This window comes from Harmonia axyridis, chromosome 1 (genome assembly GCF_914767665.1).
Source record: "Harmonia axyridis chromosome 1, icHarAxyr1.1, whole genome shotgun sequence".
NCBI classification, from domain to species: domain Eukaryota; kingdom Metazoa; phylum Arthropoda; class Insecta; order Coleoptera; family Coccinellidae; genus Harmonia; species Harmonia axyridis.
In genome coordinates, this window is record NC_059501.1 from 78459527 (window position 1) to 78479019 (window position 19493).

General features: G+C 35.1%; 2 protein-coding genes and 1 long non-coding RNA gene across 5 annotated transcripts; 2 read left to right on the forward strand and 1 right to left on the reverse strand.

Moving 5' to 3' along the window:
- Positions 1–1747: 1747 nt before the first annotated feature.
- On the reverse strand, positions 1748–15088 carry LOC123681958. The gene is made up of 3 exons (XR_006747738.1): positions 14950–15088; positions 1986–2111; positions 1748–1909 (listed from the first exon to the last, which is right to left on the reverse strand). It is a non-coding gene; the product is annotated as an uncharacterized LOC123681958 (long non-coding RNA).
- On the forward strand, positions 14464–19330 carry LOC123681928 (G protein pathway suppressor 2). Of its 3 annotated transcripts, none has more exons than XM_045620300.1 (4): positions 14464–14925; positions 14979–15250; positions 17206–17253; positions 18413–19330. In XM_045620300.1, exons 1-4 carry the CDS (start codon positions 14573–14575, stop codon positions 18793–18795), a joined length of 1056 nt encoding a protein of 351 aa, XP_045476256.1. In that variant the 5' UTR covers positions 14464–14572; the 3' UTR covers positions 18796–19330. The 3 variants fall into 3 exon arrangements, with proteins under 3 accessions (XP_045476256.1, XP_045476273.1, XP_045476264.1); XM_045620308.1 differs by having other exon boundaries at positions 14465–14925; positions 14979–15223; XM_045620317.1 differs by lacking the exon at positions 17206–17253 and having other exon boundaries at positions 14979–15223.
- On the forward strand, positions 15257–16640 carry LOC123681920 (V-type proton ATPase subunit S1-like). The gene has a single exon (XM_045620289.1). The coding sequence runs from the start codon at positions 15381–15383 to the stop codon at positions 16602–16604; it is 1224 nt and encodes a 407-aa protein (XP_045476245.1). The 5' UTR covers positions 15257–15380; the 3' UTR covers positions 16605–16640.
- Positions 19331–19493: the final 163 nt, after the last annotated feature.

Here is a 19493-nt window from a genome sequence, read left to right on the forward strand (position 1 = left end):
ATACAGTTGAAGTAAAATCTTGGCTTGATGAAGAGTTTCCGGAGTCTGCACCAGGAAAATCAACCATCATTAATTGGTATGCTAAGTTTAAACGTCGTGAAATGAACAACGAAGATGGCGAACGCAGAGGACGCCTAAAAGAGGATGTCACCTACGAAAAAATCAAAGAAGTTCACAAAATGATTTTGAATGACCATAAAGTGAAGTTGATCGAGATAGCAGACATCATGAAGATATCATCTGAACGTGTACATCATACCATTCACATTATAAGAAAGCTGTGAGCAAAATGAGTGCCGCGCGAGCTCACAATTGATCAAAAGCAACAACAATTTAAGGCTTATGAGCAGTGTTTGAAGCTGTTTAAGTGCAATTAACCTGAATTTTGCCTTGATATGTGACAATGGATGAAACATGGCTCCATCATTTCACTCCGGAGTCTAATCGACAGTCAAATGAGTGGACTGCACGCAATAAACCGAATCCAAAGCTAGGAGAAACACAACAGTCAACTGGCAAGGTTATGGCATTAGTATTTTGGGATGCGCAAGGTATAATATTCATTGCTTACCACCAAAAAGGCCAGACCATCAACAGCGATTATTATATAGCGTTATTGGATCATTTAAAGGTTGAAATCGTTAAAAAACGGCCTCATTTGAAGAAAAAAGGTGCTGTTTCATCAAGACAATGCGCCGTGTCACAAATCAATGAAAACAATGGCAAAATTTCATGCATTGGGCTTCAGAATGCTTCTGCATCCACCGTATTCGCCATATCTGGCACCAGCGACTTTTTCCTCAGACTTCAAAAAAATGCTCGCTGGAAAGAAATTTAGCACCAATGAAGAAGTAATCGCCAAAACTGAGGCCTATTTTAAAGCGAAAGACAAATCGTACTTACAACATGGTATCGAAAAGTTGGAAGATCGCTATAATCGCCATATCGCCCTCGAAGGCAATGTTGAACAATAAAATCGAATTTTTCCAAAAAATGTGGACTACTATGGTACACAATTGGCTTGTTATAGGACTCATACACACATCATCACGAGTCTTGGTCCCCCTAGGTTTCTCAAGAAATAATATACAATCTATTTTCTGGAAAAAAAATGAATAATTTCTTATATTTCAACTGCAATATATTTGATACAAAAACCTTCGTTTCTCACTCTTTGTTTCATGCAGGATGTGACAAAATAGGAAAAATGAGGAAAAATCTAAATGTATCCATTTTTTATTTTTGAATAATTATATTTATTCCACAACTGAATCTGAATTCAATAGTTCGTATTACCACCTCTTCTTTCAATCTATTGACCAATACGCCTAGGCATTCCACGAATCAATTAACCAATGAAATTTTCGGGCAGATCATCCATTCTTCCTGAAGGTCTTAACTCAATTTCTGAAAAGTTAAATGTGGGTTCAAGTTCTCAAAAAAGAAATTTTTTCAATAGTTCTAGAATTCTCAATGAAAAAATAAAGTTTCGATCTTCATCTTCTTTTCAGATTATTCATGTGAAAATTCTATCAATGTTAGGATACCCAAAGATAAATATAGTAATAAGATCATTTCAACGATCAAGAAATTCGCCTAATAATAAACTCGAGGGAGCATCCGCCAAAGAATAAAGAACTCTGTAATAGATAAACAAAAAATTAATCACGATCAAAAAAGTCTAATGTATTATTGAGACATCTAAACTAAACGAGATTTATTTAAAATTGGTTGTATATTTTTTATTTCATAATTTTCTCATTTTCCAAGCTTGCTTAACCCATAGACAGAATCGATAACATTTAGTTAAACATGCATGAAACTCCTCGATATCTCCTTATTCTTAAACGGCGTCCAAGCTAGAAGTTGTTGCCATGAAAACTCCATCAACTTCGACATCTGACCCTCGCTATAAAAGAGAAATAATGACCGTATAAAATATATTTATGGAAAACTCAATTCTAGAAAGAATCTTCGAAACTTACTACAGTTTTTCATTATATATGTCAAATCTACAAATATACTTCATCCTAATGTTGGTTTTATGGGCATTTATTCACCTCTGGGAGGACTGTGCTAGGATATCGTCGTAATATAAGTTCGCCAACGATCTGGAAGAATGATAAGTGAGATATTTTATGGGTCGCGGGATACGATAAGTCCGTAACTAGAAATTCGATATTGTATGCTGGAAATTTCCTTTTATGTAAAGTAGACACGAGCTAGACGTCCTTAAACGAATTGCTAGCCAGATGTTCCACCATAGGGAAGAAGGATATATTATGAGGGTAATGGAACACGACTATGGGCCATTTTCAATTCATTTTCATTAGTGGCGGACTACAACGAAGCATCGAGCATAGAACATCGCTTATAGACTCAGCATCGCTTCCATTTTAGAAGCAATATTGGTATGTTTTACTTAGCGCGGTGTGAGTCCTAACGGATTCGTCCTAGAGTATTACTTGTACAATATTATAGAAATTAATCAAAATTCGAGAATAGCACTGACTTGATTCTAGGAGTTTCTATACTCTTGTTTATGGAAACTTCAAAATACTTGTTTATAGAAGCTTGTCCACACAAGCTTTTACAGAATTATTTATGGAAGCTTTTTAGACTTGTTTATGGAAGCTTTTACAGAATTGTTGATGAAAGCTTTTTATACTTGTTTATGGAAGCTTTTCACACTTGTTTACGAATGATTTTACACAATTATTGATGTAATCTTCTTCATAATTAGTTATGGAATTTCTTGGACACAGGCTTATAAAAGTTTTTACACAATTGTTGATGGAAGCTTTTACACAATTGTTCATGGAAGCTTTTGAAGTTTGTTTATAGAAGTTTTCACACAACTGTTCATGGAGGCTTTTTACACTTGTTTATGGAAGCTTTTACACAATTGTTTATGCAAGCTTTTTATACTTGTTCATGGAAGCTTTTCACACTTGTTTACGAATGATTTTACACAATTATTGATGGAATCTTTTACATAATTGTTCATGGAATTTCTTGGACACCTTCTTATAGAAGTTTTTACACAATTGTTGATAGAAGCTTTTACACAATTGGTCATGGCAGCTTTTGACGTTTGTTTATAGAAGTTTTCACACAACTGTTCATGGAGGCTTTTTACACTTGTTTATGGAAGCTTTTTATACTTTTTTAGCACTGACTTGATTCTAGAAGCTATTATTCTCTTGTTTATGGAAACTTCAGAATACTTGTTTATAGAAGCTTTTTCACACTGTTCGTGGAAGCTTTTACACAATTATTTATGGAAGCTTTTTACACTTTTTTATGGAGGCTTTTACACAATTGTCGATAAAAGCTTTCACACAATTGTTTATGGAAGCTTTTACACAATTGTTCATGGAAGCTTTTCACGTTTGTTCATAGAAGCTTTTACACAATTGTTTATGGAAGCTATTTACACTTGCTTAGCACTGACTTGATTCTATAAGCTATTATTCTCTTGTTTATGGAAACTTCAAAATACTTGTTTATAGAAGCTTTTTACAGTAGTTTATGGAAGCTTTTACACAATTGTCGATGAAAGCTTTCACACAATTGTTCATGGAAGCTTTTCACGTTTGTTTATAGAAGCTTTTACACGATTGTTTATGGAAGCTGTTCACACTTGTTCATGGATGCTTTTACACTAATTATTGATGGAATCTTTCACACAATTGTTCATGGAAGCTTTCACACAATTCTTAATGATAGCTTTTACATAAAATTGTTTATGGACGCTTTTACACAATTGTTGACGAAAGCTCTTGGACACCTGCTTATAAATCTTTCACACAATTGTTCATGGAAGTTTTTACACAATTAAGTAATTGATACAAATTATCCTTATTTTTGGAAAAACTGAAAGCTTCAATTGGTAATGTCCTCCACGATGCCCTACGATGAATTCATGCTTATATTCAAGAATATCCGGTCAGCCGTAAACACGATAACTCCCGTACGAAATTACTTAGAAAATTTAAAGTGTCATGGAAGGTTCAGATCTATGAGTATCGTTAATGTAACCATTCCAAGTTATGTTCTCTTTTTGATTTCAAAGCTGCAAATTCAATCAAGATGAAAATTTTCGAATATAAATAACAGTATTAGCTAATTTTTTAATGAGTTCAGATCGAAAAAGTTGAGGTTTTGGATAATTATATAAAATGACAATTTGAATTTTCAGCTAATTACATGATCAAAACATTGAAAAATAAATACTGAATATTTGCGTGATAACAGATGTCAAAATTTTGCATGAATATTCAGAAAAACAATTTTAAGCCTCCTGCAAAATTTTGTGTTGAAAGCTTCATCATAACTATAAAAAGATTAATATATTAAGTCGTATATTGAAAAGATAAACCTGTAATTCAGTAACAACAGATCCAACGGAGTTGAAATTTTACAAGTACCTAAATATAAAATGTAACTACACATTTTCCAGCTCTCTTGAAAATTTGGTATCGATGAATCATTGAAAATTCAAGCAAAATATCGGAAAAGGAGGAAAGTCAAGCGATTTCGGTACTCGTTCATTCATTATCCAATTGTACCGCTACAGTTCTATGGTAACCAAGAGCACAATACATCCATTAAACAAAAAAGTGCAAAAAGCTCCTGACGTCAGTGTTTTTTTTATTTTATCTTGACTATTTTGCTCGAATTTTCGATGATTCATTAACACGTCAGTATTTTACTAATTTTCTTCACAACAATCGACTCCCTCAGGAATTTTTCTTCTAGTTAGAGCAAAGCTAAGCGCATTTATGGCCCTCATTGATGCTCTTATCGTAAGTAATTGTACAAGTGCATCAAAATTACCGATAATTTTGCATGACAGCGTGTTTTCATGAATATTTCCCTCCTGTCAAAAATTCTCTGCATATGGAGAACAATTATCGAAAATTACAGCGATAATTGCATTGTAGGAAGCGAAACAGCACTGCGATAATTGTTCTGTTCATAGATGCATAGTTTCTATGCATCTTACACAGTTCGAATCTATGGCAATTCCATTCTACATCAGTTTGACAAGTAATGTTACAGTTTATTCGGAAAATATTCCCCCGAATTACACTCGTGCATCAAAATGACCGGATAATTTCGCATTCCAGCGTGTTTTCTTTGAAAAACTGCATTCGGTGATTTTCAATTTTTGGAGAAAGAGCCCGACACCGAAGGTGGAACAAAACAAACTCATGCAGTTTTTATGACAACACGCTGTCATGCAAAATTATCGGTAATTTTGATGCAATTACTTACAAAAACTTCATTTTCATTTTTGGAGAAAGAGCCCGACATCGAAGGTGGAGGGCTCTTTCTCCAAAAATGAAAATGACCGAATGCAGTTTTTCAAAGAAAACACGCTGGAATGCGAAATTATCCGGTAATTTTGATGCACGAGTGTAATTCGGGGGAATATTTCCCGAATAAACTGTAACATTACCTGTCAAACTGATTTAGAATGGAATTGCCATAGATTCGAACTGTGTAAGATGCATAGAAACTAAGCATCTATGAACAGAACAATTATCGCAGTGCAGTTTCGCTTCCTACAATGCAATTATCGCTGTAATTTTCGATAATTGTTCTCCAGATACATAGAATTTTTGACAGGAGGGAAATATTCGCTGTAATTTTCGATAATTGCATTCCATTTGCATAGAATTTTTGACAGGAGGGAAATATCCGCTAAAAACAGCCTTCAAGTGAAAAATTCAGATCCAAAAATCGACCCTTGACGAACACCATCATTTCGATAGTGTCCAACTGGGCAAAACATGAAAAATAATCACTCCTGAGATTGAACGTAGGTCCAGCATTCGAATTTCCTTAACACAGACCAAAATTACGACATTGTTTGCACTATAAATCATCTCGGGTTGCTCGTCTAAATATTTGATAGTGGAGCCGTTGAGTTAAGAACCCTAATGGGAAAAGCTGACCGAAATCTCTCCGCAGCATATTGGCTAATTCCCCACCCTATTTTAGAATTCTCCTCGGCGGTCGTCTCAACATAACGATGAAGAAAACAGCGTTTCTGGGAGGGCCTAGGTATTTATGACCGTCCTTGAAGGGTAAATTGCGATTTAATTTTTTTTTTCGCGAGGAACGTGGTGCGTGATAAATTGTTGAGATGAAATGGGGGTGTCTAGAGTTTTGGGGTTGTGTGGTTTTAAGGATAGCGCCTTGATTATTGTTTATGTGACATTTCATTCTGTATTCATGTTGTTGATTTCGTATTTCCAATTTTTGGTTTGATATAATAAATCTTCGAGGATGACTTTAAATTCTGACAATAAATTTAGATACACTGTTAAGATTCTGGAAAAAGTGGGAAGCCAAAATTTTGAAAATAAAGACGAAATTATTGAAATTCATACAAGAGACAGCTGCCTCCTTGGAGGCCACAAAACAGTATACCTTTATATCGTCCCCAAGGGTGTTATAGGCAATGAATGAAGGCGTGCTTAAATTTACTCACTTGGAAGTCATGAATTTGATGTCGCCATTAACACGAAATTTTGCACAAAGCTTATAATTTTTATTTTAAAAATACGCACCAAATTCCAACTGCGGATCTGTTGTAGATAAATAACTATATTATTCATCCGGTGAAAGCTTATTTATTATTATAAAATATCCTTGTACAATAACTACAATATGTTTCTCTGTATACTTCTCAATTAAGACTAACTGCTAATACGGTTGATTTTATACAAGTCATATGTTATGACGTCATACCACAACTGTCTTTTTTAATACTTAATACTTAAAATAATAATTTATTTGTGAAAAAAAAATCAGTGACTTCATTCTAAACTGCCATACGAAGGCTCCTACCAAAAATTGAAAGAATTTATCAAACGATTTCTGCAAAGCATGAAAATGAATCTGTCCTGAAGAACCTAATGAGAAATTTGGTGTATTATATATCTCTCTAACCCAACGATTTTGTGGTCACAGAAAAATTGATTCATTTATTTCAATATTTTTCTTGAATTATCGATGGTTCCCCAAATTTTCATCTCGATCGAAACTCTACAGTTTCGAAACTACTTTCGGTAGTAGCAGGAAAACAAAATTTGGAATGGCCCTAGTTACAAAACCTCGTGCCAGATTATCCCTCATTAAGAGGGATTACCTCCACGTGGTTTTTCAAAGTCAAACTTTGGTGTCCATTAATTTTCCCTCTAACTTTGTTCGGTGTACGAAGTTGTACATTCAGTTCATCTTTTTTTTCTTTTCGAAGCAAATATGTTGAGGGCAGCACTGTACGACGACTTTCACGAAATTATAATTTCACCTCTTGTGTAATAATTTTATTAGGTTTTTTTTCAGTGATATTTTAAAAATATATCAGTGCCTTATACAGAGTAAATATCATCAGTTTTTTTTTTTTAACTAAAAGTTTTTTTTCATTCGCAAAGTAAAAATATTCACTTTCTTCCATGTAGAATATTGTTTAAGGAAATGATGTGAAACTCCCATAAAAAAATCGGTGATTGTGGGAAAAAATATCTCTAATTTCATTATGAACTGAGCAACCACGTGGTGGTGTTACCTCTTAACAAACATACATTCTGAATTCTAGATTAGTATATTCCGTGAAATTTTCGATTTTGTATCTATTTTCTTTCGGGGGTTTCGTGTTTACGGTCGGGTGGATGAGCACACTTGAATATGACGACGAATTCTTCATCAACCGTATCTATTGAGAATATTATCAGCCCAAAATCCTGAGAATGCAGACATTGTGAGGAGAAGAAAGAGGGATCTGTTCAACATCAAACTGAGGTTCACGTCTTTCCCACTGACGTCGTCTAACCATTCTTCGGCCATCCTACATGACGCTCAACATCAAACTGAGGTTCACGTCTTTCCCCCTGACGTCGTCTGACTCTTCTTCGGCCATAATGTGCACCCAAGAAGAATCGAGATTCAACAGAAAAGAAGACCTGATGCCATTCCACATTCCAATGTTGACGTTTTCTGCACCACTGTAATCGTTGCCGACGATGCTCAACTGTCAGAGGTAACACCAGATGGGGTCGATAATGCTGCAGTCCAAATGACCTTATCCGGCAGTAAACCGTTCGGACAGTTACAGGATGGCCTTGTTCTCAGCCAAAGATCAAGTTGTCGCAAATCAGTCTCTAATAGTCATAAGTCTTAGGTCTTAGACGTCGATCTTGAACTTCATTTGTGCAACTTCGACGTGTGGTGCCTACTCTACTTCAATTTTGAGCTTTATCAAACCACGCTTGACAACATCTCATAACAATAGTTGGATTTCTGTTCGTACAATTAGCAATTTTTCGAAATAACCACCCCGTCTTCCATAAACCAATAATTTGACCTCTTTCAAATTCACTTAGCTGGCGATAAATTCTGCGTACACGTGCTCTAAGCATTTTAGCAATAACTAAACTTCGACTTTGAATCTCATCGAACAGCTGGTTTGTTATAAAATCAAAAATACTTGCAAAAAACGACTACAATATTTAAGTAACAAAAATTGTTTACATGACAAAACCTCCACAACTGTTTTCTTCAAATTCAATAATGTACTCCTTACTATACTATCTATGTTTTACCAAAAAAAAATATATAAAATTTAATCAGCTTTTTCTGGGTTTTGCAGTTTCTTTGTCAATTAGTACCTTTATTTTCATTTTGAAATTTTGACTATTTTTCTTTGTATCTCTGGCACGATTTTTATCGTGTAGTTTCGGTGTATACCTAAGTCTTTCATAAGAGAGTCTCTTCTTCTTCAACTTCTGTATTCCATTCCAATATTATTGAAACCAATAAACGAACAACAAAACCTAGGGATTAACTGAACAGCAAGAAATTATTTATCAATTCAAAAAGCTTCCTTTCCCTATAAATAACAAAGAATTGGTAGAAATGAACTCCACTTTACCCTCACTAAGCCTAGAGGCAGTGAGCAACCTAATATCCATGATATGGGAACGATTCCCATTGAAAATCTTGGTGCTTTCAACAGCATACATAATGGATTAAGCATTATCGTAAATTCACCTGCCATCTTTTCCTTTCGAGATCGATGCTTGATGTCAAAAGAAGGGATGACTTATAGTCATTTCCTACATATACATTCTCCATTCGTATAGATGTATTTCATAAATTTTTTAAACTCGAAGGTAAAATGACTCGAACCTTGTTCCAGAAATGGACTGGACTAGGGAACTTGAATTTTTATTTGGTGGAAAAACTTACGTGAAGTCAGGAGCTTTTGAGCTCTCGTCATGCACGCTTCATATTATCACCATGCAGTACACAAAACTGTATATTAGGTAAAGGGTTTACCAATAATTGTTTAATTTTTTGAACTAAACATCTTTAGACATTTGAGAAGTAAAAACTACACCATCATTCAAAATGAAACGAGATACGCTTCAATAACGCAAAAAAAGTGTAAAATCCACCACAAAAATGTATAGGTAGACTTTAGTGTGGACGAAAACCTAGGTTTGACGATTCCTTCTCGATCTTGGGACATTACACCGTATTTTTCATATAGACTTAGATCTGAAGGCTTTTAAGTTCTGTTAACATAGAATCTCAAACCAGTAGAACACCAGTAACGTATCTTCGCTACGTTAATAAGCAAAATTGTCGCATTTTGAGATCGAAAAATCCTTGAAAGTGACGTTTTTCATAATCAAATATAAGAATAATAATGAATGAATGATGAAAAGATTATTATTGAAATTGTTGGAATAAAAACATTCAATTATGAAATATAATTATTTAATCGGAACCATTACTGTAGTCGATAATAATTGAATGTTTTTGTATTCCATATTCATAAATTGAAGTGATGATGCGAATGGAAATGTGTAGAATTATAATATAAATATTTAAATACAGTTACTATACTATCGATTTGTATTCGAAGTAATGTAGAGAAACAAAGAAATTAACTTTGGACTTTAATATTCTGTATATTTTATTCATCAGATTGGATCGGTTGTTGTTTCTTCAATTTGAAAATTTCACTCACGATGCCTCTACCCTTATGGACGCCATTGGAAAAATGAATAATATTATTTATCGCATCATCTTTTATTATGTTCTTTTCATATTTCTACTTCATTCATAATTATTGCGAATATGATATCTATTAATATAAAAATGGAGAAATTCTTTAGTTTCTACTAACACATTAGTTATCATTTCATAATGCCATAGATACCAACTTATTAATATGAATTATTCTTTATTAATAATAATAACATGAACGTATTCTTCTCCCATCTTTCGTGCAGCGTACGAATTTCGCGTTGAAAAGACTTTTCAACGAAGCGATCCACGAATCGATCCAATTTTTAGCTTCTTCAGAAGACCAGAAGTGCTGGTCAGCCAGGCCATATGCTATTGATCGAAACAAGTGATAGTCCGAAGAAGTAACGTCTGGAGAATACGGTGGGTGGGGTAGGTCTTCCCATTTCAACGTTTTCAAGTATGTCTCAACGACTTTCGCAACATGGGGTCGAATATAATCACTTTATCATATCTCCCGTTGTATTGCGGCCGTTCGTCTTTCAATTCTCGGCTCAAACGCATCGATTGCGTTCGATAACGATCGCCTGTGATTGTTTCAGTCGGTTTTAACAACTCATAATTCACTACGCCGAGCTAGTCCCACCAAATACTGAGCATAACCTTGGAACCATGAATATTCGGTTTAACCGTCGACGTGGAAGCATGACGGGGATATCACCATGATTTTCTGCGCCTGGGATTATCGTAATGAACCCATTTTTCTCCTCCAGTCACAATGCGATGCAGAAATCCCTTCCGTCTTTGCCGTGCAAGCAACTGTTCAGAAGCAAACAAACGCCGTTCAACATCTTTCGGCTTTAACTCGTAGGGCACCCAATTTCCTTGTTTCTGAAAATTTTCCATGACTTTCAGGCGTTTTGAAATGGCTTGTTTCGTCACTTCCAATGATCCTGCCAATTTTTGTTGCGTTTGACACGAGTCTTGATCAAGTTATGCCTTCAATTCTGCATCTTCGAAAACCTTTTCTATTCCACCACCATACTGGTCTTCGACGTCAAAATCATTGTTCTTGAAGCGTTGAAACCACTCTCGGCACGTTCTTTAACTAATAACGGCCTCACCATAGGTATTTGAACGCATTCGATGATCCTCAGCCGCAGATTTATTCATATTAAAACAGAAAATTAAAAACTCTCGCAAATGACGAGAATTTGGCTCGTAAGCTGACATGTTTAATCGAGAATAGCTTTATGATGACACAAATCGGCTAATATTGCGATGGCATCAAGTTTTCAAATACCTGAACTTATTGTATGACAAAGGATCTATTTATTTCGACTACCACTACAGTGACTCTATGTATATACTACAGTGGCGACAACTTCGGCCATCCGCCATTAAATGTCGGCGGGAAATGATAGATTCAAACGTTAACAGTTGTTTCAAGATTCAGATGGTCGACTGCGCATGCGCGAAGGTTGGTCGACCGCTCATTTTTTTTATAAAATCTTCACCTTTTTGAGGAATTCGAACCCCTTAAACCAGTCACAATCACTAACAAGTCAAACAAGAATGCTTCAAAGCATGTGAAACAGGCCGGCACTCAAATGTAAATAGTGAAAATCAGAGATCTCTGGTGAAAGTTCGACATTAAATGACGGACAGAGCTCCAACCAATCAAAACGCTGACGAGCCTTGTCGCCACTGTAGTATAAACAGTCACTGTAACTACCACTTACCTCTACAGCCATCTATTGCGAAACGGCGGAAGCAAAATTGTTCACCTGATATAAAATCTATTGAGTATGTAACTTATATTATTAGTTAGGGTCGTTTGTTTTTGTAATTTTTGTTCCAGTATTCTTCAATTAGACTCAGCTATTGAATGGTGCGGAATTAAAATGAAATAAAAAAATATAAATAAGAACAACCCCACAAAAAAATGAATTCTTCATCATCGGCTCCGTAAATCACTTCCTTCCCCCTACCCCTCAAGGTATTCCGAAGCCCCGCTCCGAGTCCTACTCTCAAAAATCCACCAGCAGAGACTTTATAGATTTGTTTATTGTGAAAGTTTCATCAAAACGCCCCGAAAGAAGGAAATAAAGTGACGGGCACCCCCGCATTCCTCCCCACTTTATTCAGGTGGTGGAAGTTTCCGGAAGATCGGAACAATGAAAGAAACTGCACCCGGAGGCAATCGCGAGAAAAGTAGGTCTTCGTTGAGGGTGGAGATCGGGGGGGTAAACGTAAACGGGGTCGCAGCGCTTGGTGGCGGTGGTGGTGAATACCCGCAAGTTTTCCTTAAAGAGCGGAATTACTTATGCCTATTTGAATTGTAAATTGACTCCATTCCGCAAAGTTGTTCCCACTTGCTTTTTTTCAGGGGAATTGTTCGTCTCCCTGGGTTAATGATATTTAACACTGGCCGAAGCGACAGAATGACCTGTTGAATCGATGAAATAGTTTTATTTAAGTAGAGGATGTTTTTTTTAAAAGCTATAGAACTTTAAATGCAATAAAACAACGATGGATTATTCGATTGACATGAATTTTATTTATCCGCAAGATAATCTTGTGGCATTACATTTTGAATATGATTTCTGGCATATGACCGCCACGGCTAGCTCGGATGTAGTTCAATCTGGAGGTCCAATTTTCGATGACTTTTTCCAACATTTGTGGCCGTATATCGGCAATAACACGGTGAATGTGGTCTTCCAAATGGTCAAGGGTGTGTGGCTTATCCGCATAGACCAATGACTTCACATAGCCCCACAGAAAGTAGTCTAGCGTTAAATCACAAGATCTTGGAGGCGAATTCACAGGTCCAAAACGTGAAATTAGGCGGTCACCAAACGTGTCTTTCAATAAATCGATTGTGGCAAGATCTGTGTGACATGTTGCGCCGTCTTGTTGGAACCACAGCTCCTGGACATCATGGTTGTTCAATTTAGGAATGAAAAAGTTAGTAGTCATGGGTCTATACCGATCACCATTGACTGTAACGTTCTGGCCATCATCGTTTTTGAAGAAGTACGGACCAATGATTGCACCAGCCCATAAAGCGCACCAAACAGTCAGTTTTTCTGGATGTAACGGTGTTTCGACATACACTTGAAGATTAGCTTCACTCCAAATGCGGCAGTTTTGTTTGATGACGTAGCCATTCAACCAGAAGTGCGCTTCTTCGCTAAACAAAATAAAATGGACGTATTCCGCACAGAACTATTATTTTCGAAATAAAATTGCACTATTGGCAAGCGTTATTCAGGCGTGTGTCTATTCATGATGAATTGCCAAACCAAACTGAGAATAAATCACTTGACAGTTGTTAAAACAGTCGCCATCTTGAACAGTATTGCCAACTTAAAGTTATATACCTCGAAAAAACACCCTATACTAAACATTCCTCTCTTTCGGAATTGGGTAAAAATGTTGGAGGAGACTAGTTCAACACTAGACAAACCAAATTCCATCCGCCTTAGGTTATTTTGATTAGAATTCTTGGCCCCTACTTTTTTGAAGATGGAAGGGAGAGTGCACTCGCTGGGAATTCAGAGCTTTATGCGAGGATCAGATGAGTTTCTGTTGCCTGAACTGTGGTACTACTTTCCTGGCTATAACCAAAAAAAAAAAGGTTCCAGCAGAATGGAGCATCTTCACATTCCTTCATCAAAATGTCTCAGCCAAGAGTTCTTGAAATTTTACAAATTGATCCCCAGGAGATATGACATTCATCACACATCCTCGTCCAAAAAAAAAAAAAATTATATCGAAAAAAAATGCTAAATAGGTATTGCCGTATGTACAAAACTGAAGGTGGATTAGATCATTAGAAATATAGAAAATTCTAGAAAAATACTGATGAAGAACTACCCAATATTGCCTTGACTAGATCGACTAGATTAAATCGATCGGTTTGAAATTTTGCATATATATGTAGAATGACCATTTCAAAAGCCGTTCAAAATTTCGTATGAATAGCGTAATCAGGACCACAGAAATTTCAAGCCCTATATGAAATCATATGGAGAGATTTCCACTTCATTTTTTCAAAAATTCTCAATTTTTCACAAGAATGACATATTTAGAAATCGTAGTCGTTTTCAAATATTATCGCAAACGTATTCTCATATTTGTATAACCAGCGACATCTGTTGTTGAGCTTTTGTAACATTTCTGAAAACACTATAGATTTCTAAAGGAGGTATAGATTAGTGTTACAGTTTTCTTTATACGATACAAAGATCAAATGAGGAAGCAAATTTTTCGTTCGTTCATTATAACTATGAAATAAATTATTTTCGTTGCCTCGTATTTTTTTGCATTCTTTCATCAAAAATTTCATTTGATGAGAATGTGCAGAAAAAAATATTTGTACAATACTCTATACTCTCACAAACTGACAGCAATGTCAGATCTGACATTACAAAACAAGTCAATATCAATAATAACAAAAAAAATTTGCTACATAATTTGGTGAAAATATTACATTATTGGAGTTTTCAGGTGAACAATTATGCCTGCAGCTGTACCAGAAAATTCTAATACAGCTAACGAAGATGACCCTAACAAAGCAGAGCATTCTGAACAAATGTGGAAAATTTTGAAAGCCCATATTCTTAGAGAAAGGGCACGAAAAAAACAAGAAAGGGAAGCTGAAGTTGAAGAGGAAAGATTACGAAAAGAAAGAGAAGCGAGAGAACAGCAAAATGTAATGACTTTGGGTGAGACTAGAGAGCAATTATTACAGCTAGAAGCTAAATTACAACAATTGAGGGACGAGAAACATCAGCTTTTCTTGACGCTGAAAAGGGTATTGAATGCAGATGATAATAATCGAAAAAAGCAGATGGTAAAGGAAACAGCCAGGTAAAGATTAGTTTCGGCACTTACCTACAAAATACTTATGACTCTGATTTCAGTGATATTTTAACTCTACAATCGATACCGCAAGGCTTAGTTCATCAACAGCAAGTTTATATAACTCCGGCATCAGTTCCTAGGGCACCGATGCCTCAACAACAACCACAACAAGGATTCAAACCTTGCACAAAAAGACCTAGAAGTCCAAGTCCACCACCTTCTATACCTGTTTCATTATATCATCAAGGATACAGTAGTTATAAACCTTCTGTAGGATCAACGCCTTATCAATCATCACCTCAAAGTAAGTGGTGTTTGATGAATCCATTAGGTAACTTCTTTGGATCATTACTACTTCATAGAAATATACTTCTAAGTTCTGTGTCTTTTCAAATTTCTGTGATCATTAATATTCACAAATGTCAAAAGGATTATCAAATGTTTGAGGTACTTATACAACAATGTTTAAATATTACTTTCTGGTATTTTTTCTACACATGCAAAGCATAGAACAGGTACCAGTATTGATGTGGGAAACCAATCAAGAACTTAATTCAACTTTAGGAAAATACTCTCCACTTGAAAGCAAAGCGCATGATTTAAGGACAATAATATCTCGAATCTTCAAGAGGAAGATTCCTATTATTGTATACCTTGAAGAAACCTTGAGTTTAGAGGACCTGATTATTCGTAATGAATATGGAAGTACAATTTTTCCTGGTTTATCTAGTTTTATTAATTCTTTCAATTCCTACTTCATGCCATATGCAGAAAATCCAATTGAAACTATTGAAGAAATTGCTAGCCCTGTGAAGAAAATTGATTCAAGTTCTTTTCACGACTATAACAACTGGCATGAATTGGCGACATTGGTTATTAATCTGAAAATGATAAAAACAAATGAAAGCAGAGAGAATATGTTGAAAAAGCACGACTTCACCATCCTCCAAATGCATTCAAAGTTTGCAAATATGCATACTCATATATTCAGTATTTTTACTGCAAGATATCCATCATGGATTATTCCAGAGTACTCTGAACGGCATAATTTCAAAAAACTTTTACAGTCTGAATCAGAATCAGAATCAGAACCTCCTACAGGAACTCCAACAGAGACAAAAGTAGTACCGATCGTAGATGATAAGAATTTATTACTCGTTATCTCAGGGAATGGAGAGTATAGTTCAGATAATGGTGCAAAATTCAGTCCCGTTACATTGAGTAGATCAGATTTCAGCATAAAGGACAATGATATGACTTTATCACTTGATGGAGGTGGTGTCAAAGTAACATTTATAATTGTATTTGGTTCAGATGGCTTTTGGACGATTGAAAATATCACTCTAGATGAAAAACCGATTAGTTTTGATGAAATAGCGGTTCCAATGAATTTTTCCTATCATTGCTCCAACTTGGTTCTATCAAATGAGGCAACCAAACAGATCCTAAAGATTATTGGCTTCCAAATACAACCTTTCAAAGACGAACAGGAACAACAGCAGTTTGGCGATGCCTATGATTGTGTTGGATTTGTGTCCATACCAATTTGCAGTGGTATATTCATAGTTTCGATTCTTCTTCTCATTTTATTCTGTGGTATAGTTTCTATGATGGATATTGAAACGGCAGATAGATACGATGATCCTAATGGAAAAGTTTTCAAAGCTTACGTTGAGTATTCATAATGTAAATTAAGCATTATTTAATAAAGTTCTGTTTTTTAATTTGATGAACTAATTAAAATTTACAATGAACAATAATGAAGGAGGAAATGTCATTCCAGAATATCACGCTATTACAGGATCATCATTAGAAATCAGAATTGATAACATACTGCCCAAAATAAATGAGTAGTAACTATTGATTTAAAAAATTGGTTTATATCACCCAGTGGCGGCCCGTGATCTGCAGAACAGATAACTCGTAAAAAAAATCTGTTTTGGAATGCTAGGATTATTTGATGGTGACACAATGTCATGTTTGTGATTCCAGTTCAATACATTCATATTTATAAACAATGTTTGGTTATTTAAAAAATATTGTGGTGGACGTGTCAATAATAAATAATATTCAAATTCAACGAAAGAAATTTTTGGTGAATCAAATACTCACTTGATGTACACAACGAGCCGCTACTGGTTTCACTCAGTTTTCGAACATACATTTGTGTTCTTGAAATTGAAATGAAATTTTCGAGAACACTGAAATGGTAACATGGATTCATCAGTGTAAAGAATTTTTTTTCTTGTGAAAGTGATCAATATGTAATTATATGTTTGTTTACAGAAGATGACGGAAGACGTCATGAATTAGTACGTGCTGTACTATGGAACAGTGAGTGTTCAATAATTATTTTGCTTCCTTGCTGATATCATCTCGGAATCAAATCGGCTTCTGCTTAACACACTGTTTCATAGATTTATCTAATAGGTTTAGGCACATTCAAGACACCACTAATTTCACATTCATCAAAATATACACAAAAACATAACGGAAAACTAATAACTGGGACATCAAGAAAAAAAATTTGCAATCGGATATCCTATTCGTTATATCATTTTTCAATTCTAAACATGATTCAATATGAAGATTTTTCTTGATAATAATAGTGCATTTTTTCACGCCAAGAAGCGTGGTTATTGAAAGGTTGAGGTACGTCCATATTGCATGTCTTCTTGCTCTATCGCGGAAGATTAGAAGGAAAATTTTACGTGTCTGGCTTGCCAATCTGCTTTTATAGAAAAGAATTTTTATTCTTCTCCCTCTTTTCAGCTCACCCAGTTAAAATTTCATATTCTTCATTCTTTGTTTTCTCTGAACATACATTGGTAAGATGGATGTGGATAAGTTAATTTTAAAATCTCAAAACTTCCCTGTTGATTGAAGTTGCACCACGATTCTTGAAACGATCATAGTTCAAAAATATTCTTGAATTTCTCCCTTCAAGCGTAGTCATAAATTGATAAGACATACAATTGATCCTCTCGGGATAGCTCTATGATGCCAAATAAGATGAGGCGGGTTTTAGAGACTGTACTATAGATGTCCCTCTATATAACTGACCACACATAATTCTTACTGGTCTAATCTCAACCATATACAAGAAAGAAAGGAATGGTCGTCTGGAGAAAGCATAACACTTCTTCCCTAGGTGATGATTTCTGACAATTTACACATACTACAAGCCACTTAAAATAATTTTGTTCCAAAAAATACATCGTTGGAAGTACAAATTAATATAGGGTGGCTGAGCAAAAGCTAGGCTTGTAGCTATCAGTTTATCTGAAGTAGATCATTTTGTAATGAGGAAACTGACAATTCAAAGGTTCCAATTACATGAACGCATTCTTTATTTTTAAGAATTCATTCTAGCAAAAATTTCAAAGCTCCAAAAACAATTACATAGGTGATGGTTAGAATTTTGTTAACATTCATCCTCTAATCAACAGTAAGAAGCAATGTTTTTCATTCGGAATATTCTCTTTTATTTCAGAAACTCAACAACCTTGTTTCTATCCACCTTCGGACCTGTCAATTTTTTATACCCAACCTCAACAAGGACCCATGCCCAGTAGGGAACCTCAAAGGTGTTCCTATGAACCTAGTAGAGCTCAGACTTATCACCTAGAAGCCAAATTGACAGACCATTATGGGCTAAGACCCCCTAATTCCCATAGCCACATCATACATGGTGGTGCTTTGGCTATCAGTTCTCAAGCACCTCCAAAGACAGGAAGCATAGCTACAGGTTATCCTGTAAGAAGTCAGACACAGTATCAACAAGTTCCTACAGCTGCCCCTGCACTTTATACTGCACAAAATAGGCCTTTATATCAGTCTCCTGGAACACCTATGAGCTACAGTCAAAGAGAATAAGTGGATTGATCGTAATTCAATAAGATATTGAATTTTCGATTTTATGAATACATATGTAATAGAATTCAAGAATAAGAATCCGGAAATTTTGGAAATAGAAATACCTTTCTGAATGAATATCATTCAGATTTTCAGCATTTCTTTGTATATCAAATTCAGTATAAAAGACATTTTTGAAAAATTTGGAGAGGGATGGTACAAAAAACGAAAAATATAAATTTTCTGTTTTTGAAGGATCCCAATTTCAATCAATAAGATTTTAAACCAAATGAGACTAGAGAAATAAGGTAAAAAAAATTATAAATACCTATATAATTCTTAAGTTACTTTTCAACTAGTATCGAGAATTTCATCTTCAGAATTAATTGAATTGTTTAACCTTTGAGAAAAAATTGAAGAATACAAATCTTTCTAATATAAAATATACTCTGTAAATATCAATTAACAAAGAGCTGAGGGGGAAGGGTTTTACTTACATCTTGTTTATAATTTCAAAACTGTAAAAAAGATTCTTGAATATACAATATGAATGAAATAGATTTCTCAATTTCTTGGTTTATTTCTGGTAAAGAATCTTTTAAAATGTAACTTAAGATTCCACCACTGATCTCGGGATGAAACACAACAATCCCCAGAGAGAGAGAGAGAGCGCACCTTAAATTTGACTCGAGAAAGACTCGCAAAGTGGTGACCCCGAT

What these genes read in the sequence shown, in the direction of transcription:
- LOC123681920 (XM_045620289.1), top strand. Translation starts at nt 15,381, where the DNA reads ATGTTTAAATATTACTTTCTGGTATTTTTTCTACACATGCAAAGCATA.
- LOC123681928 (XM_045620300.1), top strand. Translation starts at nt 14,573, where the DNA reads ATGCCTGCAGCTGTACCAGAAAATTCTAATACAGCTAACGAAGATGAC. An exon ending in ATGGTAAAGGAAACAGCCAG is followed by an intron (nt 14,926 to 14,978) that starts GTAAAGATTAGT and finishes CTCTGATTTCAG; the next exon opens with TGATATTTTAACTCTACAAT. An exon ending in ACGTGCTGTACTATGGAACA is followed by an intron (nt 17,254 to 18,412) that starts GTGAGTGTTCAA and finishes CTTTTATTTCAG; the next exon opens with AAACTCAACAACCTTGTTTC.